The 22,586-nt window shown below is 42.7% G+C and overlaps 1 protein-coding gene across 1 annotated transcript in view; it reads right to left on the reverse strand.

Moving 5' to 3' along the window:
• MROH9 (maestro heat like repeat family member 9) overlaps window positions 1-22,586 on the reverse strand; it is a gene marked incomplete at both ends in the record, with an annotated part of 79,672 nt that overhangs the window by 15,698 nt on the left and 41,388 nt on the right. Inside the window, 9 exons of the mRNA XM_080824517.1 lie at window positions 1,441-1,617; window positions 2,124-2,342; window positions 3,633-3,872; window positions 11,314-11,434; window positions 13,109-13,246; window positions 13,876-14,070; window positions 14,214-14,356; window positions 15,468-15,633; window positions 22,419-22,573. Coding sequence (XP_080680643.1) covers window positions 1,441-1,617; window positions 2,124-2,342; window positions 3,633-3,872; window positions 11,314-11,434; window positions 13,109-13,246; window positions 13,876-14,070; window positions 14,214-14,356; window positions 15,468-15,633; window positions 22,419-22,573 — 1,554 coding nt within the window. The remainder of the gene's footprint in view (window positions 1-1,440; window positions 1,618-2,123; window positions 2,343-3,632; window positions 3,873-11,313; window positions 11,435-13,108; window positions 13,247-13,875; window positions 14,071-14,213; window positions 14,357-15,467; window positions 15,634-22,418; window positions 22,574-22,586) is intronic.

The following is a 22,586-nucleotide window of genomic DNA, read 5'->3' on the forward strand; positions in this document are numbered from 1 at the left end:
CCAACTACTTATTTAGCTGTGTGAACTTGGCCAAATATTCGCTTCTCTTTGCTTCATTTTCCTTGTATGTACACTGGATAATAGTAATAGTTGTTTAGAGAATTATATGAGTTAGTACATGTAGAACCCTTAGAATAGTGACTGGTACTTAGTAAATGCTCGATAAACCCAGCCATTATTATTATCATTATGTTATTTTGAAAATAATACTTGTCATTAAATGACTTCTTTCTTTTTTTAATTTTTTTTTAAGATTTTATTTATTTATTTGACAGACAGAGATCACAAGTAGATAGAGGCAGGCAGAGAGAGAGAGAAGGAAGGGACGCAGGCTCCCTGCTGAGCAGAGAGCCCGATGTGGGGCTCGATCCCAGGACCCTGGGATCATGACCTGAGCTGAAGGCAGTGGCTTTAACCCACTGAGCCACCCAGGTGCCCCAAATGATTTCTTTCTATAGCTTATTAATACTATGCTTTCTTCAATGAAATCTGAATAATTAAGACCTTAGAAATTTTTGGAAAATAATTTTCTATGAAATAATTCTCCAATTCACAAACGACTCATTACAGAAGTCTTTAAAAATAAATATTCCCTATGGCATACCAAAGTGTCTTTGCTTATTAAAATATGTTACTGTCATCCAACTTTTCTGGAATACATTTACCATACAAAACAAGAGTTTTCAAAATGCATAACTTCTTGATGAAAGACCTTTTATTTATTTTTTTAAATATTTTATTTATTTGTCAGAGAGAGAGAGTGAGCACAAGCAGGGTGAGAGGCAGGCAGAGGAGAAGCACGCTCCCTTCTGAGCAAGGAGCCTGAAATGAGACTGGGTAACAAAACCCTGGGATCATGACCTGAGCTGAAGGCAGATGCTTAACCCACTGAGCCATCCAGGCATCCTGATGAAATACCCTTTAATTAGTGTTTTCTATGATAATAACAAACACACTGGGGGCATTAACATGTCATCTCTAATGCCCATAATGCACCTGCTACTCTCTCTGTTTTACAGGTGGGGAGACCAGAGCATAAGGAACTGAATAACCGCTTAAGATTTCCCAGCTGGGAGGAGCCAGACTAGGGATTTGAACCCAGGGAGTCCAGAGCTAGGCTTAGCCAAGATATAGCCCCTAAGCTACATACATTTCCTCTTTCCTCCAAAGACAGAGGATGCTCTTTGATTCTCCTTTCTTATGGACAAATTTTCCAGGTTCTCATAGAGTAGTTATATATATGTATATAGGTATATAACTATATATATATAGACAGTACTTATTTGACTAATATTGTCATCTCTGGAGAAGAGATGGTAGTTGTGCACAAAATGACTATCTTCTGTTGATTTATTCTGAAATGTAATAGCATTGCCTCAGCTGGGGCTTCCGCTTAACTATAAAACTTAATGATTTCACATATCTAACTGTGTAACTCACGTGATCCATCAGAGGACAGTAGCTGGAAGCAATTCTAGTACACAGAGAGGAGTAGGTCACCTTGTCCAGTCTGACCAGAAGTCTTCGAAGGGTGATTAAGGCCCGAATTATAACAGTTTTGTCTTTTGAAAAGAAGGCATCCAAGACGGACACTAACAAGCTGCAGACGTTTTCTATCTGTGTGTAAGAGAGGAAATGGTTGGATTTTGGAACTAGAAGGAGACGTGACGCAGCATTCGGCACACACACGTCTGGGTCTGGGCCGCGTGCGGTCGTGGGCTGGGCTTGCCTCCCGAGATGCAGTTGTCCAATTGTCAAAACTTCTGTAAGCGGATCGTTCAAACGGACTCTCAACTCTAGAGAACGAACCGGTGGTTGCCGGAGGGGAAGGGGGTTAAGAGTCGCTGACGATGAACACCGAGGAATGTCCAGAATCGCTGCATCAGCGCGCGGGCCGCCGGACACGAGTGGAACACTGCATGTTAACTACACTGAGGTTACAATTAAAAATTCACTATTAAAAAATGAGTTTTGGAAAACTAGGAAGAAATAAAGCCAAGGTAATAAATACTCAAAACCCACGACTTCCTATTTCTTTTGCTTCTCTGGACTCTTACGTGCCCTTGAGGCTCCTGACAGGTAATATATCTGTCTGGTGGGAACATTAAATAATGACGCGCTACCAGGCATCTCTCCCCAGTTCTGTGTTTAATGATGTCCCTTTGATAGCTTGAAATAGCCACGGTGAGGGTACCCCAGAGCAACAGGTGGTGTTTCCGGAGAGCCGGCGGCGAAGCATTCGCCAGCACAGCATGAGCACGGTGACCTCTAAACCAGGTGCTGGTGACCCGTGTGGGCACGAGAGCCCCTGAGCTGCTGAGCCGGGTCATGAGACTCAGTGGCTGATCCAAGACAGCAGAACAGAAAGCAAGGAAAAGGGCAAAAAGGAGACACCAAGGGAGAGAAGCAAAGACCGGAAAGAGAAGCAGCGAAAGAAATAAAGAAATACGATTTGCAAAATAACAGCCAGAGGCCTGGTGTTTGGCTGGAAGGCTCTTTACCAAGAGATGGTACGCGACCTCAGCCCAGCTCACGCTCCACTGTTTCTCTCTTAGTCTCCTAGACAGCCTGGACCCGGAATCTTCCTTGCAGTCATTAAAAACGTTGGGAAGAGTGCTAGACAAGGCAATACATAACTCTGATACTAAAAGAATGTACACTGACTGCTGTGACTTACTGAAAGCGAACCGATTATGGCTCATTTCATTCTAAATGCAAAATGGGTGCCCAACGGACAGCCTTTGAGCTTTCAGAGACAATGCTGAATAGGTAAACACAGGTTGATTATTAAACTTATTAAATCAACAGTGATTTACAGAATCAGCATAACCCCATTATGCAAGGTGCTCTGGGATGGGTGGAACAGGTGGTGAGGCTCAAGGAGGCACTTGTGATAGGGCCGCACTGGGTGTGTTGCGTGTAAGTGTTGAATCACTCCGCGGTGCACCTGAAGCTGATCACACTGTTTGCTCGCTGGAATTTAAATAAAAACTTTAAAAAAAGAATTTATAAGAGCATCACAAAACGTGCTTAGATTGGATCTTCCGGGAAGGCAAGAAGTAGTCACGTGACTCGGTAGGAAAGCGTGTAAGGCCGTGGCTCTCAAGTTTAAGTTATTAGGACCCCCTGGAGTCTTGGCCCCACCTGCATGACCTCTGAGGCCCCAGCTCGGCGGGGGGGCCACGACAATTTCGATTTATACCAGTTTCTGGGAGGGGCTGATCCTGCCGGTTCTAGCAGCACAGACAGAGAACCCCCCCCCCGGTATAGAGTCCCGTGTAAGCGAGGGCTCAGGGTGGACGTGGCCCTGAGAGGAACGCACCTGCCAGGTCCGAACAGTCGGGAGAATTGGACCCGAGTCGAGAAGCAGACAAAAGTGAACGTGTACGGGGCAGGAGGAGTGTGCGGAGCGGAAGGACAGGAGTCAGTGTGGCGGCGGGTGTGTAGGCCGGAGGGGCCATGAACTTCCGTGTGTGTGTGGCTTAGACTCCAGGAGGTTGTGTAGGACGACGTTGGTCCGTCCCAAGGGCCGTGAATGATCTTCCGGGAAAAGCAGAAGCAGGGTGGTGAAGCTCCTGAGCCTGCTTACCACACTGCTCCCGTTCGACCCAGGCTCCGGAATCGTCTCAGGCCGCAGAAACGGAGACGCGGCCGCGCGTGCTCAGGAAGGGTCCCGAGCAGCGGGGGGCCCTAGACCGCCACGGCGGCGGCGCGCCCGGACCGCCCTCACGTGCCTCATTGACAACGGGCGCCATGCGGGCGATCTTCTGAAGGCTCAGCTTGCTAACCACGGGATGGGCGTCCTTGACCCAGTTTCTGAAGAGAACCAAGAATTCTTCCGGGAAGGGGTCCTTGAAGAAATTATTCAGGAGCTGAAAGAAAACAGTCGGTACCTTCATAAGCAGAGTAAAGGCTAATTCGTGTTTTCTGCGTCAGTGATAAAAATGGAGACATTCTCAGTAAAACTGGAGCACACGTTTCCCTAAAACTCCAGATACTTACACATATCCCCACGCGTATTTCTGTGTTCCTAGTTTCTGTGTTCTCTGGAAGCAGAAGGAAGCAGTCATAACAGGAAACACGTGCATATGTACTTTGTACGCATCTACCGTTGACCCTTGAACAACACAGGCTTGAACTGTGGGTCCCCTTAGATACGGATTTTTTACAGCACGATGTTGTGACTGTATTCCTCCTCTTCATGATTTTTTAAAACAACATTGTCTTTTCTCTAGCTTCCTTTATTGTAAGAATACGGTACGTAATACATACAGCATACAGAATATGTGTCGATTGACTGTTTATGTTATTAGTAGTTAGGTTTTCGGGGAGTCAAAAGTTGTATGTGGATTTTGGGTGATACGGGGTTCAGCGTCCCAACTTCCATGTTGTTAAGGGTTAAATATATGCATTAAATTTTTTTTCTCTCCATTGCTGGAAACTTGGTGACTCAATTTAAATTACCTCCCTGTCCCAGATTATAGTTAGGTAGGTGAGTTCCTTGACGGTGAATGTTAAATGTACTAGGAGGCTGTGCCTACTATGGGCCAGACATTATGCTCGTAAGTGAGAACACAGTAGTGGGCAAAACAGTCTCCATCCATGACCTTGTGGGGCTTATAGACTAGCAAGAGAGACTCATACTGTACAATAATTTTATACTACACTATTCTGATGAAAACAGAGTTGCTAATTGTGATCAGTACTAGGAAGAAAAGCTATAAGGTACCACGAAAACATCTAAAGCAGAACTGAATTTAGACTGTGAAGTTGTAGACTGAGTTAGAATGAAAAGATATTTAGATTTGGACTTGAAAGCAGAGTTGGCATTATCTAGATAAATTGTTTAGAGAAGATCTCCCCAAGGAGGGTAAGCCATGTGCAAAGGCCCTGTGGTAGCCGAGCAGGGTGTGTTTGAACACTAGGAGGAAGGCTAGAGTTACAGGATGGGAAGGGATGAGAAGGTTGGAGGGTAGTGAGGCTGAAGGACGGGCAGGGCAGGAGACTCAGGATGCGGAGGCTAGGTTATGGAGTTTTAGTCTTAAACAGCTAATACCCATTATTAGCTCATGTGATTACCATGAGGTTTTATGCATCTAGTAACTAGCAGCCAAAATATACATATTTTTAAATATCTTAGAAACACAAATGACAGTTTAGGAAAAAAATGTCAGGAATTTAAAATATTATTAAGACAGGTCAAGTACACAGAATAATAGAGAACAAGAGAGCCAACAGTGAGAGGGAAGGGCAGATCATATATTCTTCTCAATTTCCAAACAACTTTCACAAAAATTAATTATCAGATCCAAAAAATCAATAACTTCCCACATCATTTAAAAAGCACCTTAAAAAAAATCATGGTGTCTATAATAAAAGAAGAAACCAAGAAGAAAGTTTAAGTGGAAAAAAAAGCCTATAAGCACTTGAAAACTTAAGAGAACTCTCCTCTATTTTGTGGATCAAAATTAAAAACCAGAGAGAAAATCAAACATACAATAAAGATTACTGCAAAAACAATAAAACAACAAAAATAAAACGTTTCCCTGTGGTTGGAAGGAAAGGCCTAACTTCACTTTGCTTAAAAAAATGTTAAAAATGAATGAATTATTTATTTCCTGAAATTATGAGACATGAAATATCACAAGAAATGAGATTGAGCTAAAGAAAATTAGTGTAAGAAGATAATAAAGGTAGAAGCAGAGGTTATGGAATTGGGAAACAGAAAAACAGTGGAATTAGTCAATCTAATGCCTATGCTAGAAAAAAAAGCATTCAAATAAACCAATGTGACCAATATAATATAAAAAGTAAACATAAAATGAGAAGTGAGAAAAAGGGTGTGAAATAGATTAAAACCTTCACAGGATATTGGATACTCTCTGTGTCAATGGCACAAGGATGTTTGGGGGCAGCTTTTCTATATTACAGGTTTTGTCCCAGTCATGAGGCAAAGAAAATTAGATAATTGAAATCGATTAGGAACAATGGAAGACTGATGGTTATCGATGTGTTATTTCCAAATGTTATCAAGGTTAGCTCTTTCTGAGTGATCACACACCAAAACATAAAGGCATATTTTCTATTTACAACTAGTAACTAATCTGTGGGTGATAATTTGGTACTATGTGAATATTCTCCAACAATCTTTCACTTAAAAGTTTTAAAATTCATTGGTAATTTTCTTCTTTATTTAGTTATCACACTGGGACTTGCAAAGTGGTAATTTTCCACATCTAGCGTTCCCTCTACATTTACTGGCTGGCATCCGTCTCTCTGTCTCTCTCTTCTAGCATTCCAGGTTTGAGTCCCACCAAGGACTCAAGCATTTAAATTTTTTCCCCAACATATTAAAATTATTTGCAGTTACTCCTTCTTCTGATGCTAAATTTGGCCAGTAGGAGCCCTTTCATGTTGACTTTTGTGTCCTTTTGACATGATGTATCTATCTTTGAACACTTCTTTGCTTGTAGAAAAACTAGATGTCCTAGGCTTATCTTATATTTTTCTTGCACCTGAAATCAACCATTTCTTCAAGGAGACAAGGTTCCTTTTAGTGAGTAATGATATTTGGTAACTATTAGAAATGTGTACTAGAATGTACACATTGTTATTGGAATACCATGTCTTCTTGGCCTTTACTTGAAACTAAGAGTTATTCTTTTTTTTTTTTTTTTTAAAGTCATGGGTTTAGACAATGTTGATATATTCAATTCAAATCTAACATAACAGAGTTTATGTTAACTTTTAATGGTTTTATGTTTGCCTCATCTTTTTCTTACCTGGAAAAACTTTGTGCCAATAGTGTTAGAATATTTATTTGCTTATTTGCTTTCTGCTGTGTGAATGCATACCATAGTCTTAAAATTATATCATCACCTTACAATATTCATAAAACTTCTAAGTAAAAGTCAATATTTTTTATAGATTTTTTTTGTCCTTAGGATATATTTCACTAAAGATGTGTATAGTCACAGCACTATGTTTACAAGTTACTTGATATCCTTTGCAAATTGTGTGTGTGTGTGTGTGTGTGTGTGTGTGTGTGTATTTGAGGGAGAAAGAGACAGAGAATCATACAATTCACTGGGAAAAAATACTAAGATCATAGTAGGTAAACAGGCAAAGGAGAGATCAGATTATTCACAAAATGGAACTTTAAAGGCCAAGGCAAAAACACATGATTCATGAAAATATTCTGACCAGAGATAACAATACGTTATTTTTATTTTTCACACATCAGGATCATATACCTAGAGAATCCAAGAGAATTAACCAAAATATTATTATATATAATAAAGTAGCTGAATTTAAGATAATACAGTTTAACTAATTTTCCTGAATATCCAGCAATAATGAGCTTGAAAATTGAATGAAAAAGCCATATCTGTGAAAACAGTATGGAGGTTCCTCAAAAAATTAAAAATAAAAATACCCGATGACCCAGTAATTCCACTACTGGGCATTTACCCAGAGAAAACAAAAACACGAATTCATTTTTTAAATTTAAACTCAATTATTTAACATACAATGTATTATTAGTTTCAGCGGTAGAGGTCAGTGATTCATTAGTCTTATATAATACCCACTGCTCATGACATCACATGTCCTCCTTAATGCCCATCACCCTGTTCCCCCATCTCCCTTCCCCCTCCCTTCCAGTAACCCTCAGTTTGTCTCCTGAGATTAAGAGTCTTATGGCTTGTCACCCTCTCTGATTTTGTCTTTTTTAATTTTTTCCTCTCTTCCCGTATGATCCTCTGTTTTGTTTCTAAAATTCCACATATGAGTGAGATCATGTAAGAGTCTCTGTCTGATTCACTTATTTCACTCAGCATAATACCCTCTAGTTCCATCCACGTCGTTGCAAATGGCAAGATTTCATTTCTTTTGATGGCTGCATAGTATTCCATTGTATTTATGTACCCCATTTTCTTTATTCAGTCCTCTGTCGATGGACATCTGCGCTCCCTCCATAGCCGGGCTATTGTGGACATTGCTGCTATAAACATTGGGGTGCAGGTGCCCCTTGGGATCACTACATTTGTATCTTTAGGGTAAATCCTTAGTAGTGCAATTGCTGGGTCAGAGGGTAACTCTAGTTTCAACTTTTTGAGGATCCTCCATACTATTTTCCAGGGTGGCTGCACCAGCTCGCATTCCCACCAACAATCCATGCAGCCCTGTCTATAGCAGCATTATTTACAAGAACCGAGTTAAGGAAGCAGCCCAAGTGCCCATGCAGAGATGAAAAAGGTAAACAAGATGTGATATGTGTAAACAGTGGAATGTTACTCAGCCATAAAAAGATGAGATCTTGCCATTTGCAACAACATGGATGGACTTAGAGGGTCTAAGGCTGAGTGAAATAAGTCAGACAGAGGAAGACAAATACCGTATTTCCACTCATATGTGAAATCTAAAAAAAAAAAAAAAGAAAAAGAAATGAGTAAACAAACAAAAAGCAGAATCAGATTCCTAAATGCAGAAAACAAACTGATGGTTGTCAGAAAGAAGAGGGGTAGAGGGTTGGGCAAAATGGATAAAGGAGAGTGAGTGCTACAGACTTCCAGTTACGGAATGAGTAAGTCATGAAAATAAAGGCACAGCGGTGGGAATACAGTCAAGGATATTGTAAGAGTGTTGCATGGTGACAGATGGCGGCTACCCTCGTAAGCACAGTGTAATGTAGAGAGTTGTCGAATCAATATGCTGTACACCTAAAACTACTATAATATTATGCGACAGCTATCTCAAGATACAAAACAAACACAAAAATCTATATCCCAAATCACATTTAATAAACATAAATTCAAGAACCAAAAAAGGCCACACTTGCACTAACAATTTAAAATAATATAAGCTACTTAATAATTCCAAAATTAATATGTAAGATTTATATGGATATGACAAAATATTGAATTAAAAAAAGAAGGAAAATTACAAAAATACCAGATATTCCCAAGAAGCTCATAGCTTTAGTTTAACTGCAATCATAGTTTCAGTGAAGGTTTTTTTTTCTTTTAAACCTGGCAAATTTATTTTAACATGTGACTTGAAGGATAAATACATAGGAAAAACTAAAGACATTTTGAAGGGAGTTGATGGAAAGTTGCTTTGCAAGACATTAAAATTTAATTGCAAACTTCCCTTATTCCAGTGTGGTCCTTGCACAGCAATGAGAAAATGAATGGACCCTAACAGTGTCACCCAGGGCATACCCTAATGTGGGTGTGTGTCTGTTGTATGTCTATGAAATTAATGATGGAATTCATAAAGGTAGTGGCACCAGTAAGGAGTGAATTTAAGGCTTATTAATTACATGATGCTGTGATAGGAAGTTAATTATTTAGTGAAAACTTTAGTTTTAGTGAAAGACTATGGTGTACCTCGTGGTACACCATATAAACTTCATGGGAAACAACACTGCATGTAAAAATTTATATAAAAATGTATAAATGTGAACAAATTATACATGAATATTTATCAACTCTTTGGCCACAGTAGATTTTTTAGTGCTTAATTTTTATGAAAGAAATCATATTCCATAAGCAAAAATAAAAGGCAAACAACCAGTTGGGTAGTGATTCTCCATCGGCGTTATAATCAAATGCATAACACATTTAATATCCTTCACGAAATTCTGTGGGTGTGTGTGAGAGAGAGAGACAGAGAATCAGAGAATTTATTGAGAAAAACACTAAGACTGTCATAAGCAAAAGGGCACAGAAGAGATCGGCTTGTTCAGATTACGGAAATTTAATTTATGAAGTTATATTTTTGAAATGTTCAACCTCTCCAAAATTTTAAAAATCAAGGACAAATCAAATCCCCCACAAGACATCACCTTTACGTCTCAACTTGGAAAGCTCATCAAGAGTGGCGAGAGCACAGTGGGGTGAGCGGACCATGCGGGGAGCGCTGGTTGACCCTGCTTGCTGGAAATCAGTCTGGCCACAAAAATCCTTACCCTTGAGAATGTTTATACTCCTTAGTTCTTCTTTCAGATTTATGGAATCTACTAGAAGGAAGTAATCTAAAATCCTGAAAGGAAGAAGACTTAGGCACGAATATGTAAACTCTCATTACTTATGTCAGTAGAAAATTAGAAATAATATATAAATAAACGGTATGTTAAATATTGCCGGCTAACGAGACTAAGCTAAGGTAAAACACGCAGATCGTGTGCTCAGAACAACTAAAGGCCAAGTGACGTCACGGTGAGGCCCCTCGTCATTGCTAGGTTCTTAGAAGGACAGGTTTACCACTCTCCAAAAGGAGTAAGCACCACATTCATGATGAGAGCGGCCATTAGGGCTCATTAAACATCATCTGTCACATTAATAATGCTCATATAAATCTCATGTTGTTTGTAAATTTCTTTTGAATATGTCATTTTGTGGGAGCAATCATGTATGTCATATTTAGGTCTATTTAATGTCTGAACATACTTAAAAGAGTGATAAAATGAAAATAATGAGTCACATAATAAAAATAATGAGAGATTCAAGTGGATTAAAGCAAATTTGGCAGCATTAGTGATTTTCTAGTGCAATGTTCAGTTAAACGGATTATGTATCTTTCTGGAAACTTTAGAAGTAGGTAGTGTCGTGTATGGGTATGTCTTTTAGGTTTATTACCTGTTTTGCTGACTATGATGCTTGAAATTATGTCAAATTTTTGAGGCTATTTGGCATGACACCTTTGGTTAGTACTTTATTATGTGTTACCTCTATGGAAAAATTAATAGTTGACTCAGAGAATTTCAACTTATAGAACTTTCTACATGCCTTTTCTAAGCAAAAGGACTTTCTCAATTTGCTCAACTCTAGTATAGCATTACAATATATGGTGCAATATTAATATAAATATTAATATATTGTATATTTTCATTTTACTTAGTTATTTGGACCATTTCTTTTTCTTCCCCCTAGATAGTCTGAAGTATCATTCAGATCTCAGGTATTATCTACTATCTTTAAGTAAACTTTGAGCGTACCTTAAATATTCCTTGGTCTACTGTATTTTTAATTAAAAACATTTTTTATTATGTTCAATTAGCCAGCATATAGCACTTCACTAGTTTTTGACGTAGTTTAACAAGCCTGCAGAGGTGTGAGAACCGGTACTACAGTAACAGTTAGTGTTTGTGCAAATCCACATTTCCTAGGACATGACAAAAGTTATCTGTCATTGCCTTAACTCTGGGTAAGAATTAATATCCAGAGAGGGAGATAAAAAGATTGGAGGGTTGACTTAAGTTTGGATAAGGAATGAGAACCTGGCTGTTCGCAGTCATCTAATGAAACTTACTTCAGTGAGGAATATTACTGTGATGATACTGTCTTCTGACCTTCTAGGCTCTTCCACCGAGAGCTTGTAGAGATAATGCAAGGTCTCTGGAAACTGTGGAAAGTTGTATTCACTGAGAGTTCTGTCATGGAGAGTAAGGCATCGAGTTAGCAAAGAAGAGGAGAGCCTTCCTGCATCAACCACGGCTAATGGTAGGAAAGAGAGAATCATTATTCTCATATTTTATACCTCCCCGATGAAAAAGAAAGATACTTTCTAATACTTCCTAATCCAAGGTGAACTGGACCCCATCCTGAATTCTACACACTGCAGGGAATTGCAGACAGCTGGATCGCGGACAGTGTCTCCTTCGTTAACGTCCCTCCTCTTTCCCGTCTTCCCCCGCTGAGCCCCACAGCGGAGGGTCCTGCAACACGACAGGCTCCTGCCTGACCGAAAGGACAAAGTAGACAGTGCAAAATAAATATCTGGGCAATCCAGGATGGCTGAATAGGTCATCGTCAAGGTTTTAGAGCAAGTCTTGCCTTTGAGTGATGTAATGAAGAAGAGAGTTTGGGACTACCCTGTTTAACTCGGGAGAAGCGGTGGGTCCTGATTCACAAAAGCCCTTCTGGGCAGTGGCCAGGCTCACAGTTGTCCTGACACGCCGGCCTGGACCAGATGTGGCAGGACCATGAAAGCTGATGTGACGGGTTTTACTGTAGGACTCTAGGGTGGCACTTTAAACCAGTGCTTCTCGATCTTTAAGAAATATACAAAGTACCCAGCGATCCTGCTAACGTGCAGATTTTGATTCAGTGGGACTGGAGTGGGCCATGAGATTCTTCTATTTTAAACTTCTAGGGGGTGCTGTTGCTGCTGGTCTGAGGACCACACTTTAAGGAAGAAGATCCAAAGATACTAAGGACATTGTGACACTGAACTAGTGGCCACATGTGTTCCTGGAATCTGTGTGTAAATAAAATGCCACTTGAAACACATGAAGGACCCAAAGACCATATAGACTTTACTTTCTGGGCTGGTTCCAACTTTAAATGGTCTATTATCTTGTCAAGTCTTGATTCTTTTTAAAAAAGATTTTATTTATTTATTTGACAGAGAGAGAGCACAAGTAGGCAGAGAGGCAGGCAGAGGGAGAGGGAGAAGCAGGCTCTCCACTGAGCAGAGAGCCCTATGCGGGGCTCGATCCCAGGACTCTGGGATCATGACCTGAGCCGAAGGCAGACGCTAAACTGACCGAGCCACCCAGGCGCCCCCAAGTCTTGATTCTTGATCAGAATATCTGATTCCTGTAATCAGAAACTTGCTATTCAGTAAGGAGCTAACTAGGGGGAAAAAACCCACAACCTTTTCTATCACAAGAAAAGTAAAAAGTTCTCCTTCATTGTACTTTCCAAATTTGTTCCACTCATTGAGAACAGATTTTTACTGAACCCCTTTAAAGTGGGAGCACATCTGTGACTGTCTGATGTCTACAAAGCTGGGATCCGCTAACAGCAGAGGAAGAGAAAAGGCACCTTTTCCTCTAGTTCTCCATAGCTGAAAGGGGAACCTATTCTTTGGAGAGAGGACGACGGGATGTCTGTATCATCAAGTGGGAGGACCGGGAAAGAGAAAACTGTGCCAATAAGTAATAAGCCCCTAAAGTAGGGGAATAAGTAGAAATCGGGGCAATTCAGATCGTTAGGGGGAGAGGGCAGTTGGAGTGGGTGCTGACTGGGCTCACACACGGCTCAGCCGAAGAGAGCTGGAGAAGGGGGTCGAGACCCAGCCCCTGGCCGCGCGCCTTTCTTACTTGGCGACGAGGTAGACCCCGTGATGGTGGAAGAGCGCGTGGCCGAAGCGGCTCCAGCAGCTCTTCCTCTTCAGGGCAAGGTCCACCTGCTGCAGCCCGGAGCAAGTCAGCAGCACCCTCAGGGCGTCCTGGGCGTAGCTGAGGCCGCAAAGAAGAGAGTCACCACTCGGCAGGGGCCTTCATGTGCCCGAGCGCATGTGCCCCGCCTTGGCATTGCGTCCCGGGCAGGCTGCGGGCTTTGGGAAGGGGCATGCGTGCAAGGAAAACAGCTGTCCCTGCCCGTCCTCGTCCCTGAGCGACAGCACGTGGGGCTCGGGGCTCAGCGGAAGCGGTGGCGCGTACAGTCGTGGGGCGGGGGTTACTAGCGCAGCGGCTCCTGAACCAAAGGTGCTGAACGACGTGATAATTTGCGCAAAGCGCCCGCTCCTTTGCTCCTTCGGATGCTTTGCGCGAATAGGCACGTTCTCCTGTGCGTGGGACCATGGGGTGCGCCTGCTCGAGAGCCAGAGAGGGGCTTAAATATCTTAATGGGGCGGGCCGTGCCCTGGAGTCTGTCCGGTTTCCAAGTGCGCCCCTGAGGGCGGGTACCAGGCGGTGCGGCCGGGTGTCCCCCGAGGGCGGCAGAGCCAACGGGGTGTCTCGGGGGAAAGGGAAGCGCGGGTCTCGCTGCTGCGGACAGGGCTGTGCGCCGTCTAAGGCCACACGTCCCGTCGCCAGCCGCCACGCGACTCCCCAGCTCACGGAGCCCTCGACGCGCGTTATTTCACTCTCGCACGGCCAGTGCCTCTGAGAAACCCGAGCCCGCGGCAGAGCGAGCACCGTCCGGCTCTGCGTCTGGTGCTTCCGCGGCTGCCCCCGCCCTCGGGGCCGCCCGCGCCCGCAGCGACACGGGCTCCGCGGCCGCGGCTCTTCGTGCGCGCAGCACGCGCGGGGCCCCCGCTAACCCCTCGGACTCGGGGATTCTAAAGGCAGCGACCTTGAGGGGAAAGCAAACTAGTAAGTGAGACACTGCCGGGTAAGGAGCTCCCGTGAACCCGAGGGGCCAGAGCGTGGACCGCTGGACGCGTCCCTCCTACTGCGTCGGGAATAACCGACGCGAGCTCACAATGTCCTGTCCGCGGGCATCGGCCGCAGGTCCCTGCTGTAGAAGAGCTGAAGCACGAGGGCCATCAGCAGCTGGGGGAAAACCTGGGCCACCGCCTTCTTGTAGGAGCCGACGGGCAGCAGCGTGCACAGCGCCTGGGACGCCTAAAGGGAGGACAGAGAGGTCGAGGGTGGAGCCTCCGCCTGCGCACCGGCCGCGCGGTGAGGGGCGGGAGGGGGCCCGGCCGCCCCTGCCCCCCCGTGAGGAAGCCCGCGCGCGCGTGTGCGCTCACTCCGTCCCGGCCGCCGCGCCCGGGGCGGACCAGGAACGGTGCCCAGTGTTCCGGGAGCCCCCGAAGCCCGTCAACCAGCGCTTGGCCGCCAAAGCGGCGGGAAGCAAGGCGGTTCCCACGCACGACCACCTCCCCGTGCCCCCTTCATCTGCGGCCACGAAGAAGGGTCCGACCAGTCACCCAGGTCCTCCCCGTGCCCGCACAACCCAGGCAGTGAGGCACTGCCGAGGCGGCAGGCCGGGCCGCGAGCCGTCATTGGGCCAACCACCCCCGCGAGGGCCGGCCGCCACGTCCAGGAACCAGCTGCCCCTCGCGTCCGCGGAGCACCGCCCGTGGCACTCCCGCGGTGTCTCTGTAGGACTGGACCGTACTCCGCGAGGGCCCATTTTACTCCTCGGGAGATGTAAAATGCTGGGCACAGACGACATTAGGCCTTCGTATGCCTGTAAAGGTCCGCGCGGTCTAGCGGGCGGCGGCTCGGACACCATCTCCGAACTTCCCCTTTGCTCCCTTCTCTCCTTTTGGTTTCTCTGCAGTCGCCGATGTGCCAGGCAAGTTCTCATCGCTGTGGAGCATTTGTCCTTCTCTCTGTCTAGAAGTCTCCGGCCTGGATATTTGCAGGGATCACGCCTTCATTCTCTGACGGGGTGTTGCCTCCCCAGAGCAGCCTCCCCTGACCGACTTTCCGAAGCCCACCCTGTCACTTTCTTTGCCCCACATCACTTGATGTCTCTTCTCAGCTAAATATCATCTGACACATGACACACTTTTTTGTTCATGTATTTTTTTTTACCAGAATGTAAGCTTCCCGGTCAGGATGTGGCATATAGTAGGCACTCAATAAGTGCCTGTTCGATGAATGAATGAATGAATGAATGAAAAAGCAGGACAGTGTCCAGAAGTAGGAGGGAGCCTGTGGGCAGACCGGGATTTTCATGGTCAGAGAAATACCAGGACAAAGCAGCGCTCCCGGCATCACTTACCGCTACAGGCATCATATTAGTAGTATCAAGAGAGAACCGCCTTCTTTCCTTGAGGCCATCCTGCATTTCTCCAGGCTTCCCTTTCAGTATCAACAAGATTGTCTTCAGCACGTGAGGGGCCACGCTCGACTCAGAACCTGCCGCGTGCCACATCAGGATCAAAGTGCTGCAAACACAGCCCCACCCCCGCCCCCACCACAGTGAGAATCAGGCTGTTCATTTCCTACGTAATACTGTGTCACGAATCAGGAAAAGTCTTGGGTATACATGTTTTATAGCAAAGAAATTGCAGACAAGTCGAAACCAAATTGATATGCTCATTTCCAAATGATCCCATTAATCTCTTGTCCTTGAAAACACAGGAAGGATTTCAGTGAGATATTAACAGAAAACACTCTGCAAGTTCACTTCCTAGGACATCTAAATGTCTATCCAGGTCAATGCCAAGAACTGATAAGCTTTCTCCATTCCATACTCTGTTTCCCCCACCTTGTGATCTTGTTTATCCAGGAATAATGGAATATTTAAAAACTGGAATAAAAATATATTAATATAAATAAATATATCAACTTAAAAAAACAAATAAATAGAAATACTAAGCAAAAAAACTAACTATATAAATTTAAAAATTAGAAAAGGGAATTTATATTTTATTTTATTTTTTTAAATTTTATTTATTTGACAGAGATCACAAGTAGGCAGAGAGGCAGGCAGAGAGGGAGAAGGAGGCTCCCCACTGAGTAGAGAGCCCAATGCGGGGGCCCGATCCCAGGACCCTGGGATCATGACCTGAGCCGAAGGCAGAGGCTTCAACCCACTGAGCCACCCAGGTGCCCCAGAAAAGGAAATTTAAATTGAGCTCAGAGGAGTGGGCCCTTTTGTGAAATGTCACACATTTAATTGGCGACACAGATGTCAATCACTAGAACCCTGGCTTCTCAACTCCCAGTCCCCTAGGTCCTTTCTACATACCTGGCCATTCAAGATTACTTTTTATTATTGCTTATCTTAAAAACTGCTACACACCTCTCTGTATTTAGGTTCCTAATAGGGAGGCCTGGTCCTACAGAGCACAGACATACCAGCTTTTTAGAACCCATTATTCCACTGGTCCTGCCTTCTGGGCTCAGCTTTAGAACTTTGCTTAGAACCACATGGACATCCAGTCTCACATTCCCTTACCTCTAGATCGTACCTTCCAGGTGACCAGACATTCTCTCTTTTTCTCTGATTTAGCTCAGCTCCAAATCCTAGTCCTTTCTACCTCAATCCTCACCTACTAGTGCACAAGATCTGCTGGTGACCACTTTAATTAAAGTCACCTAACTCTAATTATGCTTTCTCTCTGTACCTCCTCATTTCTTATTGTTCATATGGAGTCACTGGCAACTTTTATCAATGTTGGGCTATTCCTGCTCAACAAAATGTTTGAAGGCTGGTAATATATTGCATACAGTGGCTTCTTACTTCCTGAATGAGAAGACACTGAGTCTTATGAAGATTTTTAATTTCCAGGCGTCTTCTCAGTAGTAAAATACTTTGTACTTATGAGCCTCCCAAATAAATATAAGCTTTCAGTTAGCGGGGGAAAAAGCCAGTCGTATAATTGGTTTAGCATTTTGTGGACGTTGATGCCCTTTCATGGATGTTAACTCATCTAACCCATATAATTGCTGTATAGATAAAGAATTTTTCTCATCTCACAGATGAATTGAGGATCAAGGAGTTTAGAAACTTGTGTGGCTGGGAAGGAATTCAGACGCATTTGTTTCGGAAGCCTGAATCCTTTCCATAATGTAACTTCCTGCCTTGTGTATGGTTAGTAGTAAGGAAGTATTACTTTCCTTCTCAAGGTACAGATGATAGGAATGGGGTGATGTCAGTTACTACTCTCTTCTGCTGTGAGTGAGGCTCATACTGTCCCACTGGCCCACACTGGTATCCTTTTCTCCTTAATATTTTCTGTGATCCTCAATCACAAATTTCAGATAAATAGCTAAGGAACAGCTACTTTTAATGTTTCATTATTTCGTTGGTGGGTGGAAGTACCTTACATCTGTTCTTCATAAATGAAGGGGAAAAGCACTATAAATGTAATCACTTCTGGGGAAAAACCCATCATCACTGTGTGGAGAGGTTGGTTCCTATGGGTTAGGCAGCAGAACACAATTTAAAGCCTCAGATAAACAACCGTGACAACGATCATTTGTTGATGGTGTTTACCGTGGGTAGGTATTGTATGAGAATAGAAATAAAGTGCATGCAGCCAAGAATACTATATCCAGCTAGGCTATCATTGAAAATAGAAGGAGAGATAAAAAGCTTCCAGGACAAACAAAAACTGAAAGAATTTGCAAACACCACACCAGCTCTGCAGGAGATAGTGAAAGGGGTCCTCTAAGCAAAGAGAGACTCTAAAAGTAGTAGATCAGAAAGGAACAGAGACAATATACAGTAACAGTCACCTTAATGGCAATACAATGGCACTAAATTCATATTTCTCAATAGTTACCCTGAATGTTAATGGGCTAAATGCCCCAATCAAAAGACACAGGGTATCAGATTGGATAAAAAAACAAAACCCATCAATATGCTGCCTATAAGAAACTCATTTTAGACTCGAAGACACCTCCAGATTTAAAGTGAAGGGGTGGAAAACAATGTACCATGCTAATGGACATCAGAAGAAAGCTGGGGTGGCAATCCTTAGATCAACTGGATTTTAAGCCAAAGACTATAATAAGAGATGAGGAAGGACACTATATCATACTCAAAGGGTCTGTCCAACAAGAAGACCTAACAATTTTAAATATCTATGCCCCTAACATGGGAGCAGCCAACTAAATAAACCAATTAATAACAAAATCAAAGAAACACATCGACACTAATACAATAATAGTAGGGGACTTTAACACTCCCCTCACTGAAATGGACAGATCATCCAAGCAAAAGATCAACAAGGAAATAAAGGCCTTAAATGACACACTGGACCAGATGGACATCACAGATATATTCAGGACATTCCATCCCAAATCAACAGAATACACATTCTTCTCTAGTGCACATGGAACATTCTCCAGAATAGACCCACGTCCTGGGTCATAAATCAGGTCTCAACTGGTATCAAAAGATTGGCATTATTCCCTGCATATTTGCAGACCACAATGCTCTGAAGCTAGAACTCAATCACAAGAGGAAAGTTGGAAAGAAACCAAATACATGGAGACTAAACAGCATCCTTCTAAAAAATGAATGGGTCAACCAGGAAATTAAAGAAGAATTGAAAAAATTCATGGAAACAAATGATAATGAAAACACAATGGTTCAAAATCTGTGGGACACAGCAAAGGCAGTCCTGAGAGGAAAATATATAGCAGTACAAGCCTTCCTCAAGAAACAAGAAAGGTCTTAAGTACACAACCTAACCCTACACCTAAAGGAGCTGGAGAAAGAACAAAAAGAAAGCCTAAACCCAGCAGGAGAAGAGAAATCATAAAGATCAGAGCAAAAATCAATGAACTAGAAACTAAAAAAAAACAATAGAACAAATCAACGAAACTAGGAACTGGTTCTTTGAAAGAATTAATAAGATTGATAAACCCGTGGCCAGACTTATCAAAAAGAAAAGAGAAAGGACCCAAATAAATAAAATCATGAATGAAAGAGGAGAGATCACAACCAACACCAAAGAAATACAAACAATTATAAGAACATACTATGAGCAACTCTACACCAACAAATTTGACAATCTGGAAGAAATGGATACATTTCTAGAAACATATAAGCTACCACAACTGAATCAGGAAGAAATAGAAAACTTGAACAGACCCATAACCAGTAAGGAGATTGAAACAGTCATCAAAAATCTCCAAACAAACAAAAGCCCAGGGCCAGATGGCTTCCCAAGGGAATTCTACCAAACATTTAAAGAAGAATTAATTCCTATTCTCCTGAAACTGTTTCAAAAAATAGAAATGGAAGGAAAACTTCCAAACTCATTTTATGAGGCCAGCATCACCTTGATCCCAAAACTAAACAAGGATCCCACCAAAAAAGAGAATTACAGACCCATATCCTTGATGAACACAGATGCGAAAATTCTCACCAAAATACTAGCCAGGGGCGCCTGGGTGGCTCAGTGGGTTAAAGCCACTGCCTTCGGCTCGGGTCATGATCCCAGGGTCCTGGGATCGAGCCCCGCATCGGGCTCTCTGCTCAGTGGGGAGCCTGCTTCCTCCTCCCTCTCTCTCTGCCTGCCTCTCTGCCTACTTGTGATCTCTGTCTGTTAAATAAATAAATAAAATCTTAAAAAACAAAAAAACAAAAAACCAAAATACTAGCCAATAGGATCCAACAGTACATTAAAAGGATTATTCACCACGACCAAGTGGGATTTATTCCAGGACTGCAAGTTTGGTTCAACATCCGCAAATCAATCAATGTGATACAATACATTAATAAAAGAAAGAACAAGAACCACATGATATTCTCAATAGATGCTGAAAAAGCATTTGACAAAGTGTAGCATTCCTTCCTGATTAAAACTCTTCAAAGTGTAGGGATAGAGGGCACATACCTCAATATTATCAAAGCCATCTATGAAAAACCCACCGCAAATATCATTCTCAATGGAGAAAAACTGAAAGCTTTTTCGCTAAGGTCAGGAACACGGCAGGGATGTCCATTATCACCACTGCTATTCAACATAGTACTAGAAGTCCTAGCCTCAGCAATCAGACAACAAAAAGAAATTAAAGGCATCCAAATCGGGAAAGAAGAAGTCAAATTATCACTCTTTGCAGATGATATGATACTATACATGGAAAACCCAAAAGCCTCCACTCCAAAACTGATAGAACTTGTACAGGAATTCAGTAAAGTGTCAGGATATAAAGTCATTGCACAGAAATCAGTTGCATTTCTTTATACCAACAACAAGACAGAAGAAAGAGAAATTAAGGAGTCAATCCCATTTACAATTGCACCCAAAACCATAAGATACCTAGGAATAAACCTAACCAAAGAGGCAAAGAATCTACACTCAGGAAACTATAAAGTACTCATGAAAGAAATTGAGGAAGACACAAAGAAATGGGAAAACGTTCCATGCTCATGGATTGGAAGAACAAATATTGTGAAAATGTCTATTCTACCTAAAGCAATCTACACATTTAATGCAATCCCTACCAAACTCCCATCCATTTTTTTCAAAGAAATAGAACAAATAATCTTAAAATTTATATGGAACCAGAAAAGACCTCAAATAGTCAAAGGAATATTGAAAAAGAAAGGCAAAGTTGGTGGCATCACAATTCCAGACTTCAAGCTCTATTACAAAGCTGTCATCATCAAGACAGCACAAAAACAGACACATAGATCAATGGAACAGAATAGAGAGCCCAGAAATAGACCCTCAACTCTATGGTCAACTAATCTTCGACAAAGCAGGAAAGAATATCCAATGGAAAAAAGACAGCCTCTTCAACAAATGGTGCTGGGAAAATTGGACAGCCACATGCAGAAAAATGAAATTGGACCACTTCCTTACACCACACATGAAAATAGACTCAAAATGGATGAAGGACCTCAATGTGAGACAGGAATCCATCAAAATCCTTGAGGAGAACACAGGCAGCAACCTCTTTGACCTCAACCGCAGCAACTTCTTCCTAGGAACATCACCAAAGGCAACAGAAGCAAGGGCAAAAATGAACTACTGGGATTTCATCAAGATCAAAAGATTTTGCACAGCAAAGGAAACAGTTAACAAAACCAAAAGACAACTGACAGAATGGGAGAAGATATTTGCAAACGACATATCAGATAAAGGGCTAGTATCCAAAATCTATAAAGAGCTTAGCAAACTCAACACCCAAAGAACAAATAATCCAATCAAGAAATGGGCAGAGGACATGAACAGACATTTCTGCAAAGAAGACATCCAGATGGCCAACAGACACATGAAAAAATGCTCCACATCACTCGGCATCAGGGAAATACAAATCAAAACCACAATGAGATACCACCTCATACCAATCAGAATGGCTAAAATTAACAAGTCAGGAAATGACAGATGCTGGCAAGGATGTGGAGAAAGGGGAACCCTCCTACACTGCTGGTGGGAATGCAAGCTGGTGCAACCACTCTGGAAAACAGTGTGGAGGTTCCTCAAAAAACTGAAAATAGAGCTACCCTATGACCCAGTGATTGCACTGCTGGGTATATATCCTAAAGATACAAACATGGTGCTCTGAAGGGGCATGTGCACCCAAATGTTTATGGCAGCAATGTCCACAATAGCCAAACTGTGGAAAGAACCTAGATGTCCATCAACAGATGAATGGATAAAGAAGAGGTGGTATATATATACAATGGAATACTATGCAGCCATCAAAAGAAATGAAATCTTGCCTTTTGCGACGACGTGGATGGAACTAGAGGGTATCATGCTTAGCGAAGTAAGTCAGTCGGAGAAAGACAACTATCATATGATCTCCCTGATATGAGGAAGTGGAGATGCAACATGGGGGGTTTGGGGGGTAGGAAAAGAAAAAATGAAAGAAGATGGGATCGGGAGGGAGACAAACCATAAAAGACTCAATCTCAAAAAAACAGAGTGAGGGTTGCTGGGGGGAGGGGGGACGGAAGAGGGTGGTGGGGATATGGACATTGGGGAGGGTATGTGCTATGATGAGTGCTGTGAAATGTGGAAACCTGGCGAGTCTCAGACCTGTACCCCTGGGGATAAAAACACATTATATGTTTATTTAAAAATTTAAAAATAAAAAAAAGAAAGAAAGCGCATGATCCTTTTTAAATTTTATGGTCATTCTAGGTGATGCAAATCAGATATTCTTTTTCAGAAAAAAAGAAGCCAGGCCTGACTTGCCAGCTCTGTTGGATTCTGGAGGCTATGAACAAACCCCTGTAGAAGAGGTGGGGGAGACTTACTCGTCTGCCGGGACTGGGTAATCCATAAGTTGGAAGACAACCTTCTTCGGTGAGGTGCGTGTTAACAAGGTGACGACCCGCAACATTGTGTGCTTCATAACGTGAGAAGGATTCTCACGCAATTGCTTGTAGATGGTGTCCACAATCTTAGACACCTGGAAAAGCAAT

The sequence above is a fragment of the Martes martes genome (genome assembly GCF_963455335.1).
Source record: "Martes martes genome assembly, chromosome: 15".
Taxonomy (NCBI): Eukaryota; Metazoa; Chordata; class Mammalia; order Carnivora; family Mustelidae; genus Martes; species Martes martes.